Consider the following 18,558-nt stretch of genomic DNA (forward strand, 5'->3'; position numbering starts at 1 on the left):
AATAATAGATTCACCACCCTACGATTATCGTCTTTTCTCAGGCCAAATCATGTTTCTGAAAGAACGGGTACCTCACCTTTTGTTTATGCCTTGGCACGCTCTACTGTCGAAGCGTCTTGCGGAGGGAAAAGTACTCTCGACTTTCAGCTTGAATGCGGCGATTAATTTCCTTACTCGTGTTATTGTCGGCGGTGACCAGAATACGAACTTATCAACCACTTTCAGTTCATCGCCGTCAATAGCCAATGTCCACAGCAGGCAAACGTTGTTTTCTCTTTTTTTTTTTCCTGTATGGACTCATCACTGCGACCATTATGGTTAGATCTATTGTGATATCGCCCGGGTGTTTGTTGTATAACCCGCACTGCATTTATTTTGGCTATAGTCGCTATTGAGTGAGCGATATGCTTATTGAATTTTTTTTATGCGTGCTTGTGTGTAATTGGGTACCCTTCTTTCAATACTTTACTCTACTTTACCCACCTCGTTCCACATGACAGCGCACAGTCCCCAATTATAGTCATCCCTGGCGTAGCAAAACCAGTGCATTTTTACTATAAGGGTCTCATTTTTGCACTGTCAATAGGCCATATCGGGATAATATAGAACTCAGCATGAAGGAAGGGCGATGAGGGGCCTGAGAATAAACCCATGCTAAAGTCACTTTGACATCGAATGGCCTGATTCTACTAAGATTCGAACCCATGACCATTCGCTTGTCAAAGCAGACTCGGTAACCTTGCGGCTACAGAGCCCCTCTGTTGTTTTCTCTTCCTACCATATATTTGGTCTTCAACTCGTTGATTTGTAGCCCAATCCTCGTATGCTCCGTTTTTAGTCTGGCGTAGATTGCCTCCGCCTTCCCAAGGTTTCTTGTAATGATGTCGAGGTCGTCTGCAAAGACTAGGAGTTGGGTGCTTTTGCTGAAGATCGTTCCTCTCGTTTTGATGCCCACTCGCCGGATCACACCTTCACTAGCGATGTTGAAAAACATACAGGACACTTTATCCCCTTGCCGTAACCCTCGGCGCGATTCGAAAGAAATGCCCCCGAAAGGCGCGCGAAGCACATAGGGGAATGCCAGGGTAGCCCGTACACGTGCATTATCTGCCATAGCTGTTAGCGCTCGACTTTATCGTATGCTGCCTGGAAATTCACGAAAATATGATGCGTGGGCATGTTGTTCTTCTGACATTTTTGGAGGATTTGCTTGTATTTGCTTGTATCGTTTGACGTCAACCTTAGAACTGTGATAATTTGGGACAGGTTTGCAATAGAATGTGTGAAGAAAATCGACTGACGAAAATGCGTCTGACGATAGGCGAAGCATAGTAGCCAGAAACGTTAAGGAGAACGAAAAAATAAAGTTTGCAATACATCAGTAAAATTCAGGACTGCTTAAGAAGGCAGCGTCCGGCTGATTAATATAAGTTCTAGCACCTTTCCAATGTAAAATATCAGAAGCTTAGTTTAATAATTGTGACTTTTAGTGGTAACAGCTTGAACAACTAAAATTAACAAGAACATTGATAGGCTGATATCCCCCAGTTAGTCTACCCATCGCTACCCATAAGGTAAAACAATCAGTGATCTGCTTAGACTACTTATATCCACTGCAATTGGTAATAAACAACAACAACAACAACAACAACAACAACAACAACAACAACAACAACAACAACAACAACAACAACGACAACGACAACGACAACGACAACGACAAAGACAACGACAACGACAACGACAACGACAACGACAACGACAACGACAACGACAACGACAACGACAACGACAACGACAACGACAACGACAACGACAACGACAACGACAACGACAACGACAACGACAACGACAACGACAACGACAACGACGATGCATCAAGTGCAGCCAAAACGTCACAAAAGACGATAACAAATCAAACCAAATCACTGAAAAGTAACAAAAAGAACAGTGATTTTAACATTCAGGAAATTTTCTTGTCGCAATTTTCTTACTAGAGGCATTACTCGATGAAACAAAGGTGTTGATAGTATCCAAACAGAACGAGACAAGGCATGAAGAAACAAAAGCAAAAAATTAATGGTTCAAAGGTTCACCAATAACTGCGATCCACAAGAAGTAGTTTCGATTCCGGTTATAATTAGCTCCAATTATAGCTTGGTTCGATCCGCGGATCGAATTAGCTCCAGCTATTGGATAAAAAGGAGCGAAACACTGATATGAAGTATGATTAATTGGATGAACTGGAAAATTTCGATATAGACCAAAAATATGTCAGGTTGTGGCTCGTAACCTCGCTCTTTCGGTTGGTACACGAATGTTTTACTTATTAAGCTAAAAAAAAAGCAAAGCCATGGGTATAAACGACCTTAAGAACTTGACCCTTCTGTATCGTACAGGAAAATTACGGGGCTAGTGCAAAAATTCTATTGACTCTATAGCGGCACTGCCCAATCGAGATTCGAACATACGACGACTCCCTTGTTAGACCAGCATCGTACTCCGGAGCTAACTGGGCAACTGCTACGGGCGGCAGTAGTTTAGCGAGTAAAACATTCGGATACCAACTGAAAGCTGTGCTAGATGCTATTACCGGCAGAGAAGCACTTCGAATGGCCAAAATAGGAAATTTCGCTTCCTCCACAATACTCTCCATAGTTTGCTTTTTCCACTATCGTTTGTTTAGGTCAATAGGGGAATTGTGTATAACGTGCCCCCCGTGGCCAATGTGCCCCCCCTTCGCTTTTCGCTAAACAAGCGAAATTAAAATGCAAAACCACCCAGAAACCATAGTATTTGATGGAACTAGCCTACTATGCAAGTATGACAGTTGTCACAAGCTGTAAAAACAAAACAAAAATAAATTTGTTTTTGAGCAGCTTCCGATGTAACTTTTGGTGTCATTTCCATAAGCTATTTTCTTGTCAAAATCTGTAAATAACCGGTTGCTGCGATTAGATTGCGTAAAGTGAACTTCAAAATGACATCCCTGCTAAAAATAACGGTATGAAACGCTTGATTTGCTTTAGCATTCAATATTTTTTCAAATAAGTAAAAGCAGGCCAATATGCCCCACTTGCGGTGGTGCAATTTGCCCCCCCTTGCAAATGTGGCTATAAACATAGGTAAACAGATCTAACTTGAAGCCAATTGCCATTATTTAATTCAATTAGTATTGTAGAGCAACCGTGGCGGGAATAATTTATTACCAACGTCCAAATTCTAGGTAATTCAACTACCCGGTACAAAACGCCACAGCTGCGCACAGTGGGGCAGATTGATCCGGCGCTCGGACAAAACCTCATAACTTCTTTTATATGCTTCGTAAAGCTTTATTGTCTTCAGCAACATTGTTTGTTATAAAATTTCGCATCTTTCTGTAAATTTTAAGTAGTTGTATTTTTATTCCTATAGATGGCGTTGAGATCTAACTTTTTAAATAATGACTTTAGAAATATTGTGTCTTCAGAAAAGTTGTTTGTCCTGTAAAGTTACGTAAAGTTACTGAACATACCAAAATTGTAGGACTTACGGGAATCAAGTTATAAATATTTTAAATACTCAAACACATTTTTTTAAGTATGTAGTCGAAATTGGTAGTCTGACGACCTCCTATACAAATTATCACAATCTGTATATCAAGAGTAATTTAGTATTATTATTCTGGTATAGGGTAAATCAACCATTTGTGGACCTTTCTATACATTATTTTGAACTTGTTACGCTAAACACCCAACCAATGGCACTTACAATATTAGTAACTTTCGAATAAGCCTAAATATATCAATTTCTGATGGAAATCTATATTTTACAGATTTTTTAAAACAGATTGCAATGTCCATTTTCCTTTTATGGACCCTTGTGGTTTACAATAGAATAACGACCGGGTCCATTATAGGAATTTTAGTGTATTTTGCATGGAGAGAGTCCGGTAATGGCGACATTTTTTGCGTTGTATATAATGGACCCACTTGTTGAAAACGTCAATTTTAAAGCATTAATAATGAAATGCAGCTAAAATTTCATCAACTCAAATGTGTGTTATGTTTAGTACGTTCTGTTTCATGTTATACATCCTCAGAAATAAGAAGCATAAGCTAATAAATACCGAAATTTTATCCGAGTGTCCATTACAGGTAGAGGGTTTACTATATAGGTTAACTTACCCTACAATCTGCTTTAGTGCATTCATGTATTTTTTTTAATTCATTAGTTTAGCCATACGCAGCAAAAGGATACTGACAGAGTATAGCAATCTGTTTATCCTGCAAACACGTATCAACATGTTCGACTCTAAATAAACAAGATGGAGGCTAATTGAATCGAGCTGAAAGTCCAACCGAAAATATTCTACTGCCAACTTGACTTGAAACAGGGCTAATTGGGAAAAAGCTGTTAAGTGGTCGCCTTTACAATGTCCTGAATACCTCTTATCGACTCCGATGTATCTCATAACGATAATAATGCTATGTCTTACATACACAAGCATGACTATTTAACGTACAGCAGGAATGAACTTCGCACTGGCGCGCGCATTTACTAATTTGTAGCCTAAAATGCCGGAAAACATGCATTCGGAAAACTTGAATATCTACGAACATCGCAACTAGTAGCAGCTAATTTTTTGCTTATTACTAGTTAACACCCTGAATGTTGATTTTATGGTAGTGTCAGAGCGGAAATCTGTGGAAATCTTTTTCTACACACTATTGAAAATTGACAAAAATAACAAATATTTTGTTCTAAAACACTTCGTCAGAACAAAGCCTACTAGTAAAGAATCTGTCTTAATATCACCTAAACTATTAGTTTATAATCCCTTTAATGTGAATTGTCCTTTAAAAGTATAGAATTTTAAGCAGCATGGTAGCCAGATACTAAAAGATTAAATGATAGTTATTTTTTCATTTTCCAAAATTTTTTTACACTGTGTTTCACCTTCTTTAATGCCTACTGAAAAACTACTTTTTAAAACAATTTATGTATATTTCTTATAGATTCTGTGTCTACTATACGTAGAATATTAAGTTTGATAGAATATCTCAAATAAAAATTTTGAGGTTTTGTCCGAGCTTTTTCGGGTTCTGCCCCATAGTGCTGCGGTATAATGTGCCCCATGCAGAAAAGAAAAAGTGCACCAGAAGGCCGAAACTAGTTTTATTTTACATAAAATAACGATATTTTGCAAAACAAAGGAAATAGTTTTACTTTCTACAAAATAGAGTTGGTCATACTCAAATTACCGCATTGGGCATATTATACCGCAGGTGGGGCATTTTACCCCGCGCAGACGAGAAACACAACATTTAGATGCTTTTATTAAATAATTCCTAGCATGTTTATTCCACAATACTAAATGAAATAAACAATTGCAATTGGTTGTCAGCTTAAGTACCAACATATACACGTAGTTGTAACGTTAATTTGGGGAAGTATAACGGAGATATATCCATTTATTCTTAGGGGGGGCACATTATACACTTTTCCCCTACCCAGATGATTGATTTATGTAGGATTTAAGTCTTCAATATTGAATTTCAGACTTTGAAAGCAATGTTATACTCGTGTAATGTTATCATTTCGATATTAAACTCCGCTGCAAGGCTGCTTTTGAACGCAAAATGTTAAATGTTTCAAACATCGCTGTAACAACGGCAATCAAACAGCACACTTTATAAAACGCAGTAATAAATCCTCGGTGCATTCAACTGGACATGGCTCCTACCACAATCCAAACACCAAAGTCCATCAAACTTTTTTTTCGGTGCCAATCCAACTCGCTCCATTTATCTTTCCAAAGTGGTCCCAAGTCGTGTAACTGCCCGGATTACACGGCACTCATAATGGCTGACAGAGAGAGAGAGAAAAAAAACCCCGACAGTTTCTTCCAGTGAGTGGGTACTGTTGTTGTTGGTTGAGTCGGCGTCAACAGCCGGCCGTCATGTTGTGCGAGAGAGCTGTTTTTTGTGCTGAAAGCCGGTCGGTTGGACGGTCGGTCCTACTCTGGTCCGGTGTTGCAACCGCAGTGAGAAAAATCCAAATTGTGTACATAAATAAATGCTAACAATTTAATTGTAACAACCCAGCATGGCGGTCACTGGCTGCTAGGCAGACTGGCAGATGCCGCTGCATGCGGTTGAAAGTGGAGCCGAGAGTGCTACTGTGCCACAATACGGGTGCCGTGGGTCCCCGCCAAGAATTTCAATTAAGCTGTTTAGCTTTCAAAAAGCCATTAGGCAGTATCGGGCGAACGAGGGGTTAAAGGGCTTGTTGGCACCAACGAATCCATTAATTGCAAGTGCCATCGCAATATCGATCGTGCGTTATGCACTAAAAACCTTGTTAACGGTTTCGCCGGACTGTCTAGCAGAGAAATAAAAGTCTTATTACAAGGCAATTAAGCGGTCCGTGGAACAAAAACCAGTTGCAGGAGGAAATTCGATTCATATATAGAAACTTAATTACCTCTCATAAATCATGCATTTGGCCACCTCTTGCCGAACCGGATTAACCTCTCTCTCTCTCTCTCTCTCGCTCTTCTCACTGTCGAGGAAGAACGCAACTGCCAGGCTAGACCGCTATTCGCCCATCAGCGTCGACCACAAATCAGCACACGGGCAACAACTATAGCATGTTCCAGTCACGCACTCGAATAGCTCCATGCAAGCCACCCTTCCCATCATCCCCACACATGTTAACCGCCCGCCACACCCGATGGTGGAAGGACTTCCTTCGAACTTCTTTCGTGGCTGTCTGCAGGCGCAAGTTGGTTGGCACTAAACTTGTTCCCGCCTCGCAGTCTCGGGCTGTGTACGTACCTAAGTATGTAGCTACCACTGACTGGTGCCGCGGCGATCAGCAATTCACTGCAGAAGCGTGCTTCGCGAAACTAGCCCCAAACAAGCCGCCTAGCCTAGCGTAGATACGCTGTCCGCGGTGGCTTTGAAGCCGCCAATCATGTGCGAATTATTCAAAACGCGTTAGTCAAATGGATTGTGACGAACGGCCGACGATTGCCTTATTTATGCATGAGAGATACACGTTGCAAAGGCGGGTTTATTTTGCACTGCAGTGTGTAAACTGAACTATTTAATTGGAATTTCCTTGAAGGGTTTGGAATTTCCAGAAATTTCTAGGACTTGAGGACTCACCTGATTTCTCACGTTCAGTATCAATTGCTCGATCTTCCGGCCGGAACCGAAGATTTGCAGCACGCCGTTGTGCAGATCGTCGTTCCCGTACAGACCGAGTCCGATGGCCGCACAGCACACGATGGCGAAGAAAATTAACGTACACTTCTGGCAGCCGTGCGATTTGGGCTTCCGTGGTTTCCGATCGCAGCATCGCGTCAGCAGGTAGAGCAGCAGAAACACCAACGAGATGATCAGCAGCGCCGCCGGAATCGAGGCCAATATACCGAGACTCTGGAAACACGAGAAGATGTCAAAAGAATTACCGATTAGTATGTAGATGCCGGTCGGTGCAGTGAAGGAAATTGAAAAATTACATTGAAACAATGAGTGCGATTGAGGTCAAATGGAGCAGCCGAATGAATAAATAAATTGCTGTCGTTTAGTTCGGTTCCGGACGTGATTTCTGTAACTCTTCAACCTAAGCTATACTAATGTGACAAGGAAAGTGCATGCCCGCGCCCGGAGACGTGCGTTCCGTTGTGTGTTCGTTATCGTTTGCATCTCCCGGGAATTGCTTTCTCAGCGCATGGAAAAGAAAATTGTTCACCTCCGCCCGCAGTTCGGAGCAAACCAGTCACGACACTCGTGTTAACGAGTAATAAAATATGCAAAGTTATGGCCGCTGTGATGCACCAAAGTTACTTACTGAATGCTGTCCAGCTTCAACCACTGAACCACTGCTGCTGCTGATGCTGAATGCTACTGCATTGAGGTTTGTCACCTCTATATTTTATCGTCATCATCATCATCATCGTCGTTGTCGCCGTTTTCAACAACCCACGCTAATTTTTGTGGGAAAGTCAAGGCACTCGCCTTAAAGTTTCTAATGAAGGGATCGTCGTACCAATCCCCAGCACCAATCAAGAATAATTTCGCTCTAAGTGTTTCAGCTTAAACTTTCCTGGCAGCACCAACTAGGTAACCAACGAAGTAAACGAAGTTACAATCTGCTGGAAATTTATTGCGACGACGCCATCGACACCGGTTTCTCACCAGCAGATTACAACCCATTTACGGGTCCCCACGTAAGGAGTTTAGTTGCACTAGAACGGCACTAAAATTGATAAATTGGATAATACATACACACTGTACAAAATACTTCTTCGACCTGTGGTCGCTGGTAAATTTGGGATCAGTAAAAACCGCGGAACTTTAGTAACGACACTTTATTTCGATGACACAGAAATACGACTGGATACGTCGAACGATTTATTGGCACTAACTTTTGATCTAAAGTGATCTTGATCTTGATCTTATTCGAACACTAATTGATTTTTCTCTCGCAAACGATCTACTACTACAATTATCAGAGGCGATAAAACTGAGTTCCCTGACTCTCGCCGTTATCAGTTTAGTTGATATAGGGTGGTTCTAACATTAGATTTACAATTATAAATAATACGTGAAAATATTGAACATCACCGGCCGCCTTAGAAATATGCGATATTTCTAATAATAACTAACTATTTTTAGATTCGATGTAAACACTTAAGTTGAACAATACGTTATGACACATGGTGTTTCAGTAATGTAATGCGTGACTCGTGACAATCTTGCGTAATTCTCCAATCTGCGTGCTGGAAGGTATGCTGCTATGCTCCTGCTTGCTGTCTCGTGATTTCTGCTGCTGTTGTGGATGCTCTCTCTGTGTAGCCTTACGCGGTTGCGTTTTCGTAGAATGGTTACACCGGCCAGGTACCGGTATCCATAGAAGGGTTCGGATAATGATGACAGTCCTCGGGGGTGCACTCCCCGGCCGCCCTGATGCATTGCTGAAACAGATGAGAGGCGCTTTTTTACATGAAAATTACAAATCAATAAAGACTTCCCTGGAGCGGAGGCTTGCGCGCCTCCACGGGCGCTCCAGCGCCGATGAAATGCAGCTTCCGACGTATGCGATGCAGTAGCTCGATCTACCCAGTGCCTTGCGCGGCAGTAATAGTAGATCCCGTAAGGTGATGAACGGCAAACTTTCGGATGGATGTTGACGTAATATCGTAGTCCTTGCGTTGATACCAAGCTCCCAAAAATGCTGTAGATGCTCCAGTCCTACCAATTGAAAGCAACCGAATATAATAACGTGGTTCGACTTATTGATGTGGCCATCATCGCAAAATCGTTTCGGAAATCATAAAGGTGAGCTGAGTTGAGTGAAGGGTATTCATCCGAGCAATTTGATTGGGAGTAGACTTGACAAGCAGCAGTAGTGGAACATCTTGAAGGTCGTGCCCATCCTGGCACGACGGAGAACGACGAAGCTATGGGAGATGAAACATTCCTTAGACTTTTTGAACATTTATTGAAAAACAAAGACTTAACTGGCACGCGGGAGCCAAGAGACTCCCGCAGGCGACAACGCGCCTTCGTTGGGGAAGTTTCAATTCTTCCCTTCTGCATTAATTTGATCGTTGTCACGGATGGGCAAAACGCAAATCTTGCTAATTGCCCTAGTATAACTGCCATCTTTGGTCTTAACTGTGACCACCCGGATGTTTCCATCAGCGCCTTTAGTCACATGTGTTACTCGACCTAGAGCCCATTTGAGTGGAGGAAGATTATCTTCCTTGACCAGGACCATTGTGCCGACGAACAAGTTGTTTCGCTGTCTCGTCCACTTGGTTCGATTGTGGAGGTCGGACAGATATTGTGTAGACCATTTTCGCCATATTCGTTGCAGAAAATCCTGCGTACGTTGCCACCGAGATAGCCTATTCTCGGGAACTTCCTGTAGTGATGGTTCTGGAATTGCGGTTAGTGGGCGTTGACTTAAAAAATGCCCTGGCGTTAGAGCTTCGAAGTCTCCCGGGTCGTTACTCAAAGGTGTGAGAGGCCTTGAGTTTAAGCAGGCCTCAATCTGAACAAGTACCGTCTGTAGTTCGTCTGGTGTTAGAGTTTTCGTTCCGATTGCTCTTCTAAGGTGCTGCTTCATCGATTTCACCGCGGCCTCCCAGAGGCCCCCGAAATTTGGGGATTTAGCTGGGATGAACTTAAACTCGATTCCTTCATCGGCTGCTTCTGATACGATTGTCTGCTGTGACTGCTGAGCGAGAAACACTCGTCGAAGTTCGTCTAGTTCACGTCTAGCCCCAACGAAGTTACAACCGTTGTCGCACATGACAACTGACGGCTTGCCGCGCCTTGCAACAAACCTTCTGAAAGCCGCCAAAAATGCTGCGGTCGTCAAATCTGCAGCAGTCTCAATGTGAACCGATTTGGTCACTAGGCAAACGAAAATCGCGGCATAGTATTTTACCGGGACTGCTCTTCGGTTTGGATACACAACCTGAAACGGTCCACAATAATCGACCCCGACTCTCAGGAAAGGTGGAGCTGGCGTAACACGCTCTGAAGGCAGGTCTGCCATTAATTGTTCATGGACGGTTGGCTTGTTCCTAAAACAGGTAACACAACGGTGAATAGTTTGACGGGCGAGACTGCAAAAACCAATAGGCCAAAACCGATCTCGAACGCTAGCAATAAGCAATTGTTGGCCTGCATGAAGCATTTTGTGGTGGTAATGGAGCATGACAAGAGTAGTTAGTGGATGATCCTTATCCAGAATAATTGGATGCTTTCTTCCTGACGAGATTTGTGCATTCGCGAGCCGGCCGCCGACACGAATTACTCCATCCAGTAGTCGCGGACAGAGAGAATTGAGACGAGACGATGATTTCACTTGATTTTTCCGCAGTAATTCTTTGATGTCCTGATCAAACCGCTCCCGCTGTGCAAGTTTCACGAGCTGAATAAGCGCGGCTTCCCGTTCGGCGAACATTAGAGCTCCTTGCCGCCTATCGCTGTAGTTCTTTTGGCGAGTATTATGTATGAACCTGAGTAACCAAGCAGTGAGTTTTACTAAGTCCATGAGAGACGACCGCAGACTGAAAATTTCATTCGGTGGAGCCATGTTGGCTACAACCGATATGGCAGTGTTTTCTTCCAGGAAACGGGTATCGAAGTTTGTTAGTGGTACATCATCTGCCATTGGCCATGTGCTTTCATCCTGTACAAGCCACGATGGTCCATTCCACCAAAGCTGATTCTCTAGTAATTGTTCTGCAACAGTGCCACGCGATAGGATATCAGCCGGGTTCTCTGTACCTGGAACATGGTTCCACTTCCCTTCACGTGTTGAGTGTTGGATTTCTGACACCCTGTTTGCTACAAACATTTGCCAGCGTGATGGACTCGATGCTAGCCAGTACCGAACAATTTCAGAGTCTGTCCAAAACCACCTTCGCACTGTTAGTTTTAAACTCTTTATGACCTTCTCGTGTAGATGAGCAAGTACCAGCGCAGAGGACAACTCCAACCTAGGGATCGACAGTTTCTTCTTTCGCCTTTTCACGTCCTCTATTGGTGCCACTCTTGATTTTGCAGCAATCAGGCGTGATGTGACACTACCATCGAAATGTTTACATCGTAAGTAAATACATGCCCCGTAGGCCTTTTCAGAGGCGTCACAGAAACCGTGTAGCTGTATGGAACGACAGTCCTTGCCGAACGCTAGCCATCTCGGAACTCTTAAATCTTCTAGGCGATCTAAGCTACGTCGAAACTCGATCCAAAACGACTGCAGGTTTGTAGCGAGTATATCGTCCCAAGTGACTTTCTGTTGCCAGAGAGACTGGACGAAAATTTTCGCTGCGACAATTATAGGGCTAACTAGTCCAAGCGGATCGAACACTCGTGCCAAATCCGAAACCACAACTCGTTTACAAATATCAGATTGGTTCCAGGCAGGAACCTTGAATTTGAAACAGTCCGATCCCGGTTCCCAAATAAGTCCAAGAGTTTTCACTGTCGCACTTGAGTCGTCTAATTCAAAGCAAGTCCGTTCGTCCTTGCAGTCTTCAGGTATACGCTCGAGGACTGCGGGGCAATTCGAGCTCCATTTTCTGAGCGTAAATCCGCCGCCGCTTAGCAGTCTCTGTATCTCAGCGCACAGCTGCACACCTTCCTCGATGCTGTCTACGCCCGACATCATATCATCCACATAGAAATCTTCCGCTAATACCTTCGCAGCATCCGGAAATGTTCCACCGTCGAGCTCTGCCAGTCGTTTCAAGCATTTTGTCGCCAAATATGGGGCAGATGCTGTGCCATACGTAACCGTTTTAAGCTCAAAGATGCGAATGAACTCGTTAGAATTGCTCCTCCAGAAAATACGCTGGAATTGCCAATCACGCTGCTGAACATGGACCATGCGGTACATTTTTTCAATGTCCGCGACTATAGCAAATCGATGGAGCCTAAAGCGCATGACGATCGAGAGCAGATCATCTTGAACTGTGGGACCAACCATTAAGGCATCATTGAGGGAAATTCCGCTGGTAGTAGAGCACGACGCATCGAAAACAACCCGCAATTTTGTTGACGAACTTTCCGGTTTGAGTACACAGTGATGTGGTATATAATACTGTTGAGCCGATGATTCTATATCCTCAGTGACTTCTCTCATGTGGCCCAAGCGCAAGTATTCTTCGACAAACTGGATGTACATTTGTTTAATTTTATCGTTGCCAGCCAGCCGCCTTTCCAGTGCGAGGAAACGTTTGAGTGCAGTATTTTTTGAGTCTCCGAGGCGAGATATAAGGTGATCCTTCTTTGGCAATGCTACGATGAATCTCCCACGAGTGTCTCTGATAGTTGTACGATCAAACCACGTCTCGCAGGCTTCTTCTTCTATTGAAAGGGTGCTAGTGGAGCGACACATCTCTAGTTCCCAAAATCTCGTTATCAAGTTGTCCAAACGGTCACCACACGCGCTGGCAACAACTGGTTGATGGCTTGTGCAATTCAAAACACGACCGCAAACAATCCACCCAAAGGCACTATTTTGCAGAGTAGGACCATTATCTCCTAGCTTAAATTTATCAGCCGAAAGTACGTCGTAGAAGAGTTCTGCCCCAATGAGTAAATCTATTGAGCCTGGCTCGAAGAAATGGGGGTCTGCAAGTGCTATATCGGCCGGAATATTGAGATCATTTGTGTCTATTCTTGCGAGTGGTAAATTCTGTGTTACTTGTGGGATGACGTAAAATGTTTCCTTCTCAGCAAAGCAGCATACACGGGAACGAATGCGAGCCACGACAGATTGCTTGCATTTCTTCGTGGTTTGTCCAATTCCACTGATAGAAAGCGTTTCCTTGGACCGTTTAAATTTCAGCCGTTGAGAGATGTTTTCTGACATGAAGCACAGCTGAGATCCGCTATCAAGCAGAGCTCTAGCTAGGATAGAGTTCCCAAAATGATCTTCAAGTATCACGAGTGCAGTAGCAAGTAATACCGATCGTGATGCCTTGGTTTCGTTAGCAGAGAGGACAATATTGTGGTTTGTGGTTGTGTCTGTGGTGGGTGGCGTCTGAGCATGAGTTCTTGAACTTGGAATTGAAAGTGCGTTTTGTGTATTTTGATTAGGTACCTGCTGGTGAGTTTGAGTGTGTGCTTGGTTCTGTGGTCGTGAGGTTGTTGGTGTCTGTGTCGTGTGTGGGTTCCCTAGAGTCGGTTGCGGTCGCGTCGGTTGTGAAACAGGAGATGTGTTATCAGTCTGATTTGAGCTTAGGTGCAGCATCGTGTGGTGTCGTTGTCCGCATACCCGGCAGCAACCTCGCGAACAGGATTTTGACCCATGACCTCTGGATAAACAGTTGAAGCACAATCGATTATTTTTCACTGCATTCCTCCTCTCTTCCACTTTCATCGATCTAAACTTCTTACATTGTGAACCAAAGTGCTTTTCGTCACTACAGAAAGGACAAGCAACTTGTGTTCCTGCATAGCTGCTGAACGACCGTTGTGACCTTTTAGAATCGGATGGATGACAACTCTTTGGCATAACCGATTGCAGAACAATGCAGTGATTTTTTAGGAACTGAAGCATTTTAGTGTACGTCGGGACCTCTCGAGATCGATGTTCGGTTTCCCAAAGGCGCAACGTTGCGGCATCTAATTTACTTGCCAGGATGTGTGCCAAAATAGTGCTCCAATTCGCGGTTTCCTCTCCAAGTTTGCCTAATATTTGCAAGTGTTTTTCAAACTCGTTGAGCAGGTGATTGAGAGACTCGAACGTTTCCCTTTTCATTTGGTCTATCGAAAGCAGCGCATCAAGGTGCGATTTCACCAAAAGCTTTTTATTCTCGTACCGCGATTCAAGCTGGCTCCATGCTATCGAATAATTATCCGATGTGAGTTCAATCGATCCAATTTCTTGCAAAGCCTCTCCAGACAAAGAGGATCGGAGGTATGTGAATTTGTCAATCTCCGACAAATGAGCGTTATCAGAGATAAGATTCTTGAATGTATCACGAAATGTGATCCAGTCACGTAAAGTTCCACTGAACGTAGGCAGCTTCAATTCTGGCAACTTTACCCGCATCATCGACACAGAAGAATGTTGCTGGCTGATAGACGGCGCAGGACCAGCAGCGGGATTCAACATCGAAGGGCACAATAAGTCTTCCAATGATTGCTTTAGCACAAAATATTCACTGATGAATTCTTTCAGAATCTGCGCATTGTCCATGTCTCTTTTGTGCTTATTTGCCGCCATTTTGCGGGCTTGAGCATCCACAGTTTCATCTGGGTCAACGAATTCTTCACTTCCATCCGTATCCTCAATAATCAATTCGATTTGCATGCGCACTTCACAAAACAGCTCATACACGTCGTCCAGTTTTTTAATTCGAATTAGCAATGAACTTTTATCGCGAACTTCGTTGTAATTCTGCCGAAACTCTTTCATGGCATCCATGATGCTTCGAATCTGGCGTTCTTGCTTTAATAATTTCCGCAGCTCGTTACTGGCCATTTTGTAAAGAAATCACACTGCACTATTCACAATTCACACCGTTTGACCGACCGAATATACCCGCAAACCGAATAATTGACAGAACCCACGGACAATGAGACCCTTTGCAAAGCGAACCAGCTTAGGAAAATCGATCAACCAACCTCAGATACTCAACTCAGCGGACCAATCTTCTCTTAATAGAAATATAACGCAGATCATGCAGTTTTATCAATTTTATTGAATCGGATTTCAGCCACATGCAATTTTACCACTTAACCAGGGAGCGTCTGATCGTGCATTCAGAACGCCACCTCAACCAAACCTGTCCTGCTACTTATCTTTCCGTCCGTGTCCGTGTAGAAAATCCCGGTGTGGCCGATCCTGTCTCAGTCCTAGCGAATCCGTAGGGTGCCGATCGACGTAATGCAGCCACGCTGCCACTAAAGCCAGATGCAGATGATTGTCTCAGGAAACAATAGCCAAATGCAATGGCTGATAGCACGCCAAGCGCAATTGTTCATGCACTTTTCACTCGCGGTTTACTGTCCCACCGGTCTCGTTCTTCTAGAGATCCGGCTCGAAGGACCAATGTACAAAATACTTCTTCGACCTGTGGTCGCTGGTAAATTTGGGATCAGTAAAAACCGCGGAACTTTAGTAACGACACTTTATTTCGATGACACAGAAATACGACTGGATACGTCGAACGATTTATTGGCACTAACTTTTGATCTAAAGTGATCTTGATCTTGATCTTATTCGAACACTAATTGATTTTTCTCTCGCAAACGATCTACTACTACAATTATCAGAGGCGATAAAACTGAGTTCCCTGACTCTCGCCGTTATCAGTTTAGTTGATATAGGGTGGTTCTAACATTAGATTTACAATTATAAATAATACGTGAAAATATTGAACACACACCAATACCGACACCAACCAACGACGGGTTTCCGCACCACAACCGGATCTCATCCCACCACCAGGGCCAATATCTTTTGTCCGCTTTACTGCACACCTAATGCATCTGGTGACAGTGCAGCGGTGCAGTAAGAAGACTAAAAAATTCATTCGAAAGAACCTTTCAACATTCTGAGTTAATTCCTAGCCATCGGCAATTTACGACCGATTAGCGAGAATCAAAAGAGAATCTGAATCTTGTGTGATCGAACAACGTTTCATGTCATTTTTAACTAACAAAATGTTGTTTTTGTTTGTGTCGTTTCTGTGAAATCTTTGTCACCTTTGCGTTAACTTTAGATCTTTTTTGGGTCATTTTAAAAACATTTTTGTATCTTTGTCATTCTGGTGAAATTTTATACCAATTTTTACGTTACTTTTGTGCTTTTTTAAGAATATTTTCAATTGGTCAAACATTTTTGTGTCCGCTTTCAATGTTTCTGTCATTATATAACATTTTTATGTTGACTTTGTATTTTTTCTGTGGTGTTTGGTTTTCTTATTTTTATTATGTTTGCATTGTGTTTCTCAAATTTTTATGTTAATGTTATGTTGCCATTTTGATACCATTTTTATATCGAACTGCTCTATAACTTAGCATAGTTTGTGACAGATTCTTAAGAAGACTCTTGCTTTCCCTATAAGGGATTTGATATACCCATTGGTTCATTCTAAGCTGTGTCTACTGATTACAAAAATAGAAAAATACCTTTTTTGTGCAAAAAAAGAGAGAAATCAAGCAAATTTATATATCTAAATTGCAGAGCCGGCATTTAGCCCGGCAAACCTGTGCGGTCGCACAGAGCCTCACGCGTCAGGGGGGCCTCGCGGTTGGTGATGACAGGAGAAAATGTTGAAAATTGTAGTGGACTATCCTTGGCTGTATGTATCAGCATCTTTGGCTCGAGCAGCACGTTTCTCACTATTTCTTGGCTGTATGTAACACAATTGGCTACTCAGAATTGTTTGCATGATTACCTTTTTTTCTTCCACGCTGTTTTAGAAAATCTCGTTACATAATTGCCAGATGACTCGACTCTGCTTGCACGCTGACTTAGCTCTTTTGTGCCTTTTGTGCATTTTCTTACAGAAAATGGACAGCGTTATAATTTCTCAGCTCCCGGTTTCACTTTGGGACATAACCCGAGGAATTGTCGGAAAGTAGGCAGATACCTAAATGCATACCTAAGACAGATAAGAAAGAGAAAATCATGCATAAGTCATTCAGACTAATAAGTCTGACATCAACGCTTCTCAAGTTGATGGAATACATCACGGATAACTATATCCGCAATAAGTTTTTAAAAAACTCCGTTGCATGTAAATCAACATGCATACCAACACGGTAAATCACCAGAAACCGCATTGCATTGCATAGTGAAATTAATCGAGAAAACACTAAAAAATATCAAGAGATAGGACTTTGTGCTTTCCTTGATATTGAAGGCGCTTTCGATTACACGCCCTTCGCTTTGATTATTACGGCTGTAGTGTAATCATGTGTGGCTCTCTTTCGAAATGAAATCATAGTTCTCTCACCCTTACTTTGGTCACTGGTGGCCGACGCGTTCCCTCACAAGCTATCGCTGCTTGGTTATGAGACTATTGAAAGTTCCGCGCATCTGCTTTGCTGTTGCGGGGCTCTTGCTTTATCTAGGAATATCTTCTTCAGAAGTTTCCTTCTCACTCCATACCGAGTATATAGCCCAAATCTCAAAAAGTCATTGATTTTATTAGCCATGTAGGACCGAATTGGGGCATAGGATCACAACTATCTAGCCCAACTTCCCGAAAGACGATCTTTAAGACTGTTACAGCGGCGTTTTAAGCCAATTCCCTCCTGGCATACAAAAAAGGCCTCGCTGCTTAATCTGCACAGGGCCTCGCGCGCTGTAACGCAGGATCTGCTCAATTGTAATTAAAGCTTCACAATATTAAAGTAAGTTACGAGTAAAATTGATTACGTGAACCAATTACATCGTAATACAAAAGCCATATTTCTTGTTAACTTTCCATTCTAGACTGCCTTTTTGTAATAGTTTTTATATCATGTATCATTCATTTTTGTATACTTTTGATATCTCTTTGTGAGCTGGCTCAATTTTGTGTTGTCCTTTTTATACTAAATTTGTGTCATTTAAATTTGATTTTCGAATTTTTGTATTTTAATATCTTTTTCATAACTTTTGTGTCATTTTTGTATTGTTATTTCTATTATTTATGTGCTATTTTTGTTTCGAATTTATATCATTCATGTAGCATATTTGCATCATATTTGTGTAATTTTTAGATCATTTTCTTGCCATTATATGCATTATTTTTATATCATTTTAGTGTAACGCATTTTTCTAGTATCCATTATGTGTCATTTTTGGCATGAAATTCTCCCTGAAGTCTGGAGTTATTAACATAATCCACTGGCATTTTTGTGATATGTAAATTGATTGCGTAAAAGTAGACCTGCCATTCTACGATATTTTTAAATTTCCCGACCCAAACATGCTTTTGAAGGGTCGATGCCATACTTTCAGTTTATGTCAGGCTACCCCAGGTGACATATATGTCATTTTGTGTCCTTCTCATGTCTACTTTTTATCTGTTTGTCATTACGT

At 42.4% G+C, this 18,558-nt stretch overlaps 1 protein-coding gene across 1 annotated transcript in view; it reads right to left on the reverse strand.

Annotated features, from left to right (window-relative positions):
- Positions 1-18,558, reverse strand: part of LOC128744360 (protein tweety-2-like) — a 165,419-nt gene that overhangs the window by 37,334 nt on the left and 109,527 nt on the right. Inside the window, exon 2 of the mRNA XM_053841309.1 lies at positions 7,152-7,424. Coding sequence (XP_053697284.1) covers positions 7,152-7,424 — 273 coding nt within the window. The remainder of the gene's footprint in view (positions 1-7,151; positions 7,425-18,558) is intronic.

This window comes from Sabethes cyaneus, chromosome 3 (genome assembly GCF_943734655.1).
Source record: "Sabethes cyaneus chromosome 3, idSabCyanKW18_F2, whole genome shotgun sequence".
Taxonomy (NCBI): domain Eukaryota; kingdom Metazoa; phylum Arthropoda; class Insecta; order Diptera; family Culicidae; genus Sabethes; species Sabethes cyaneus.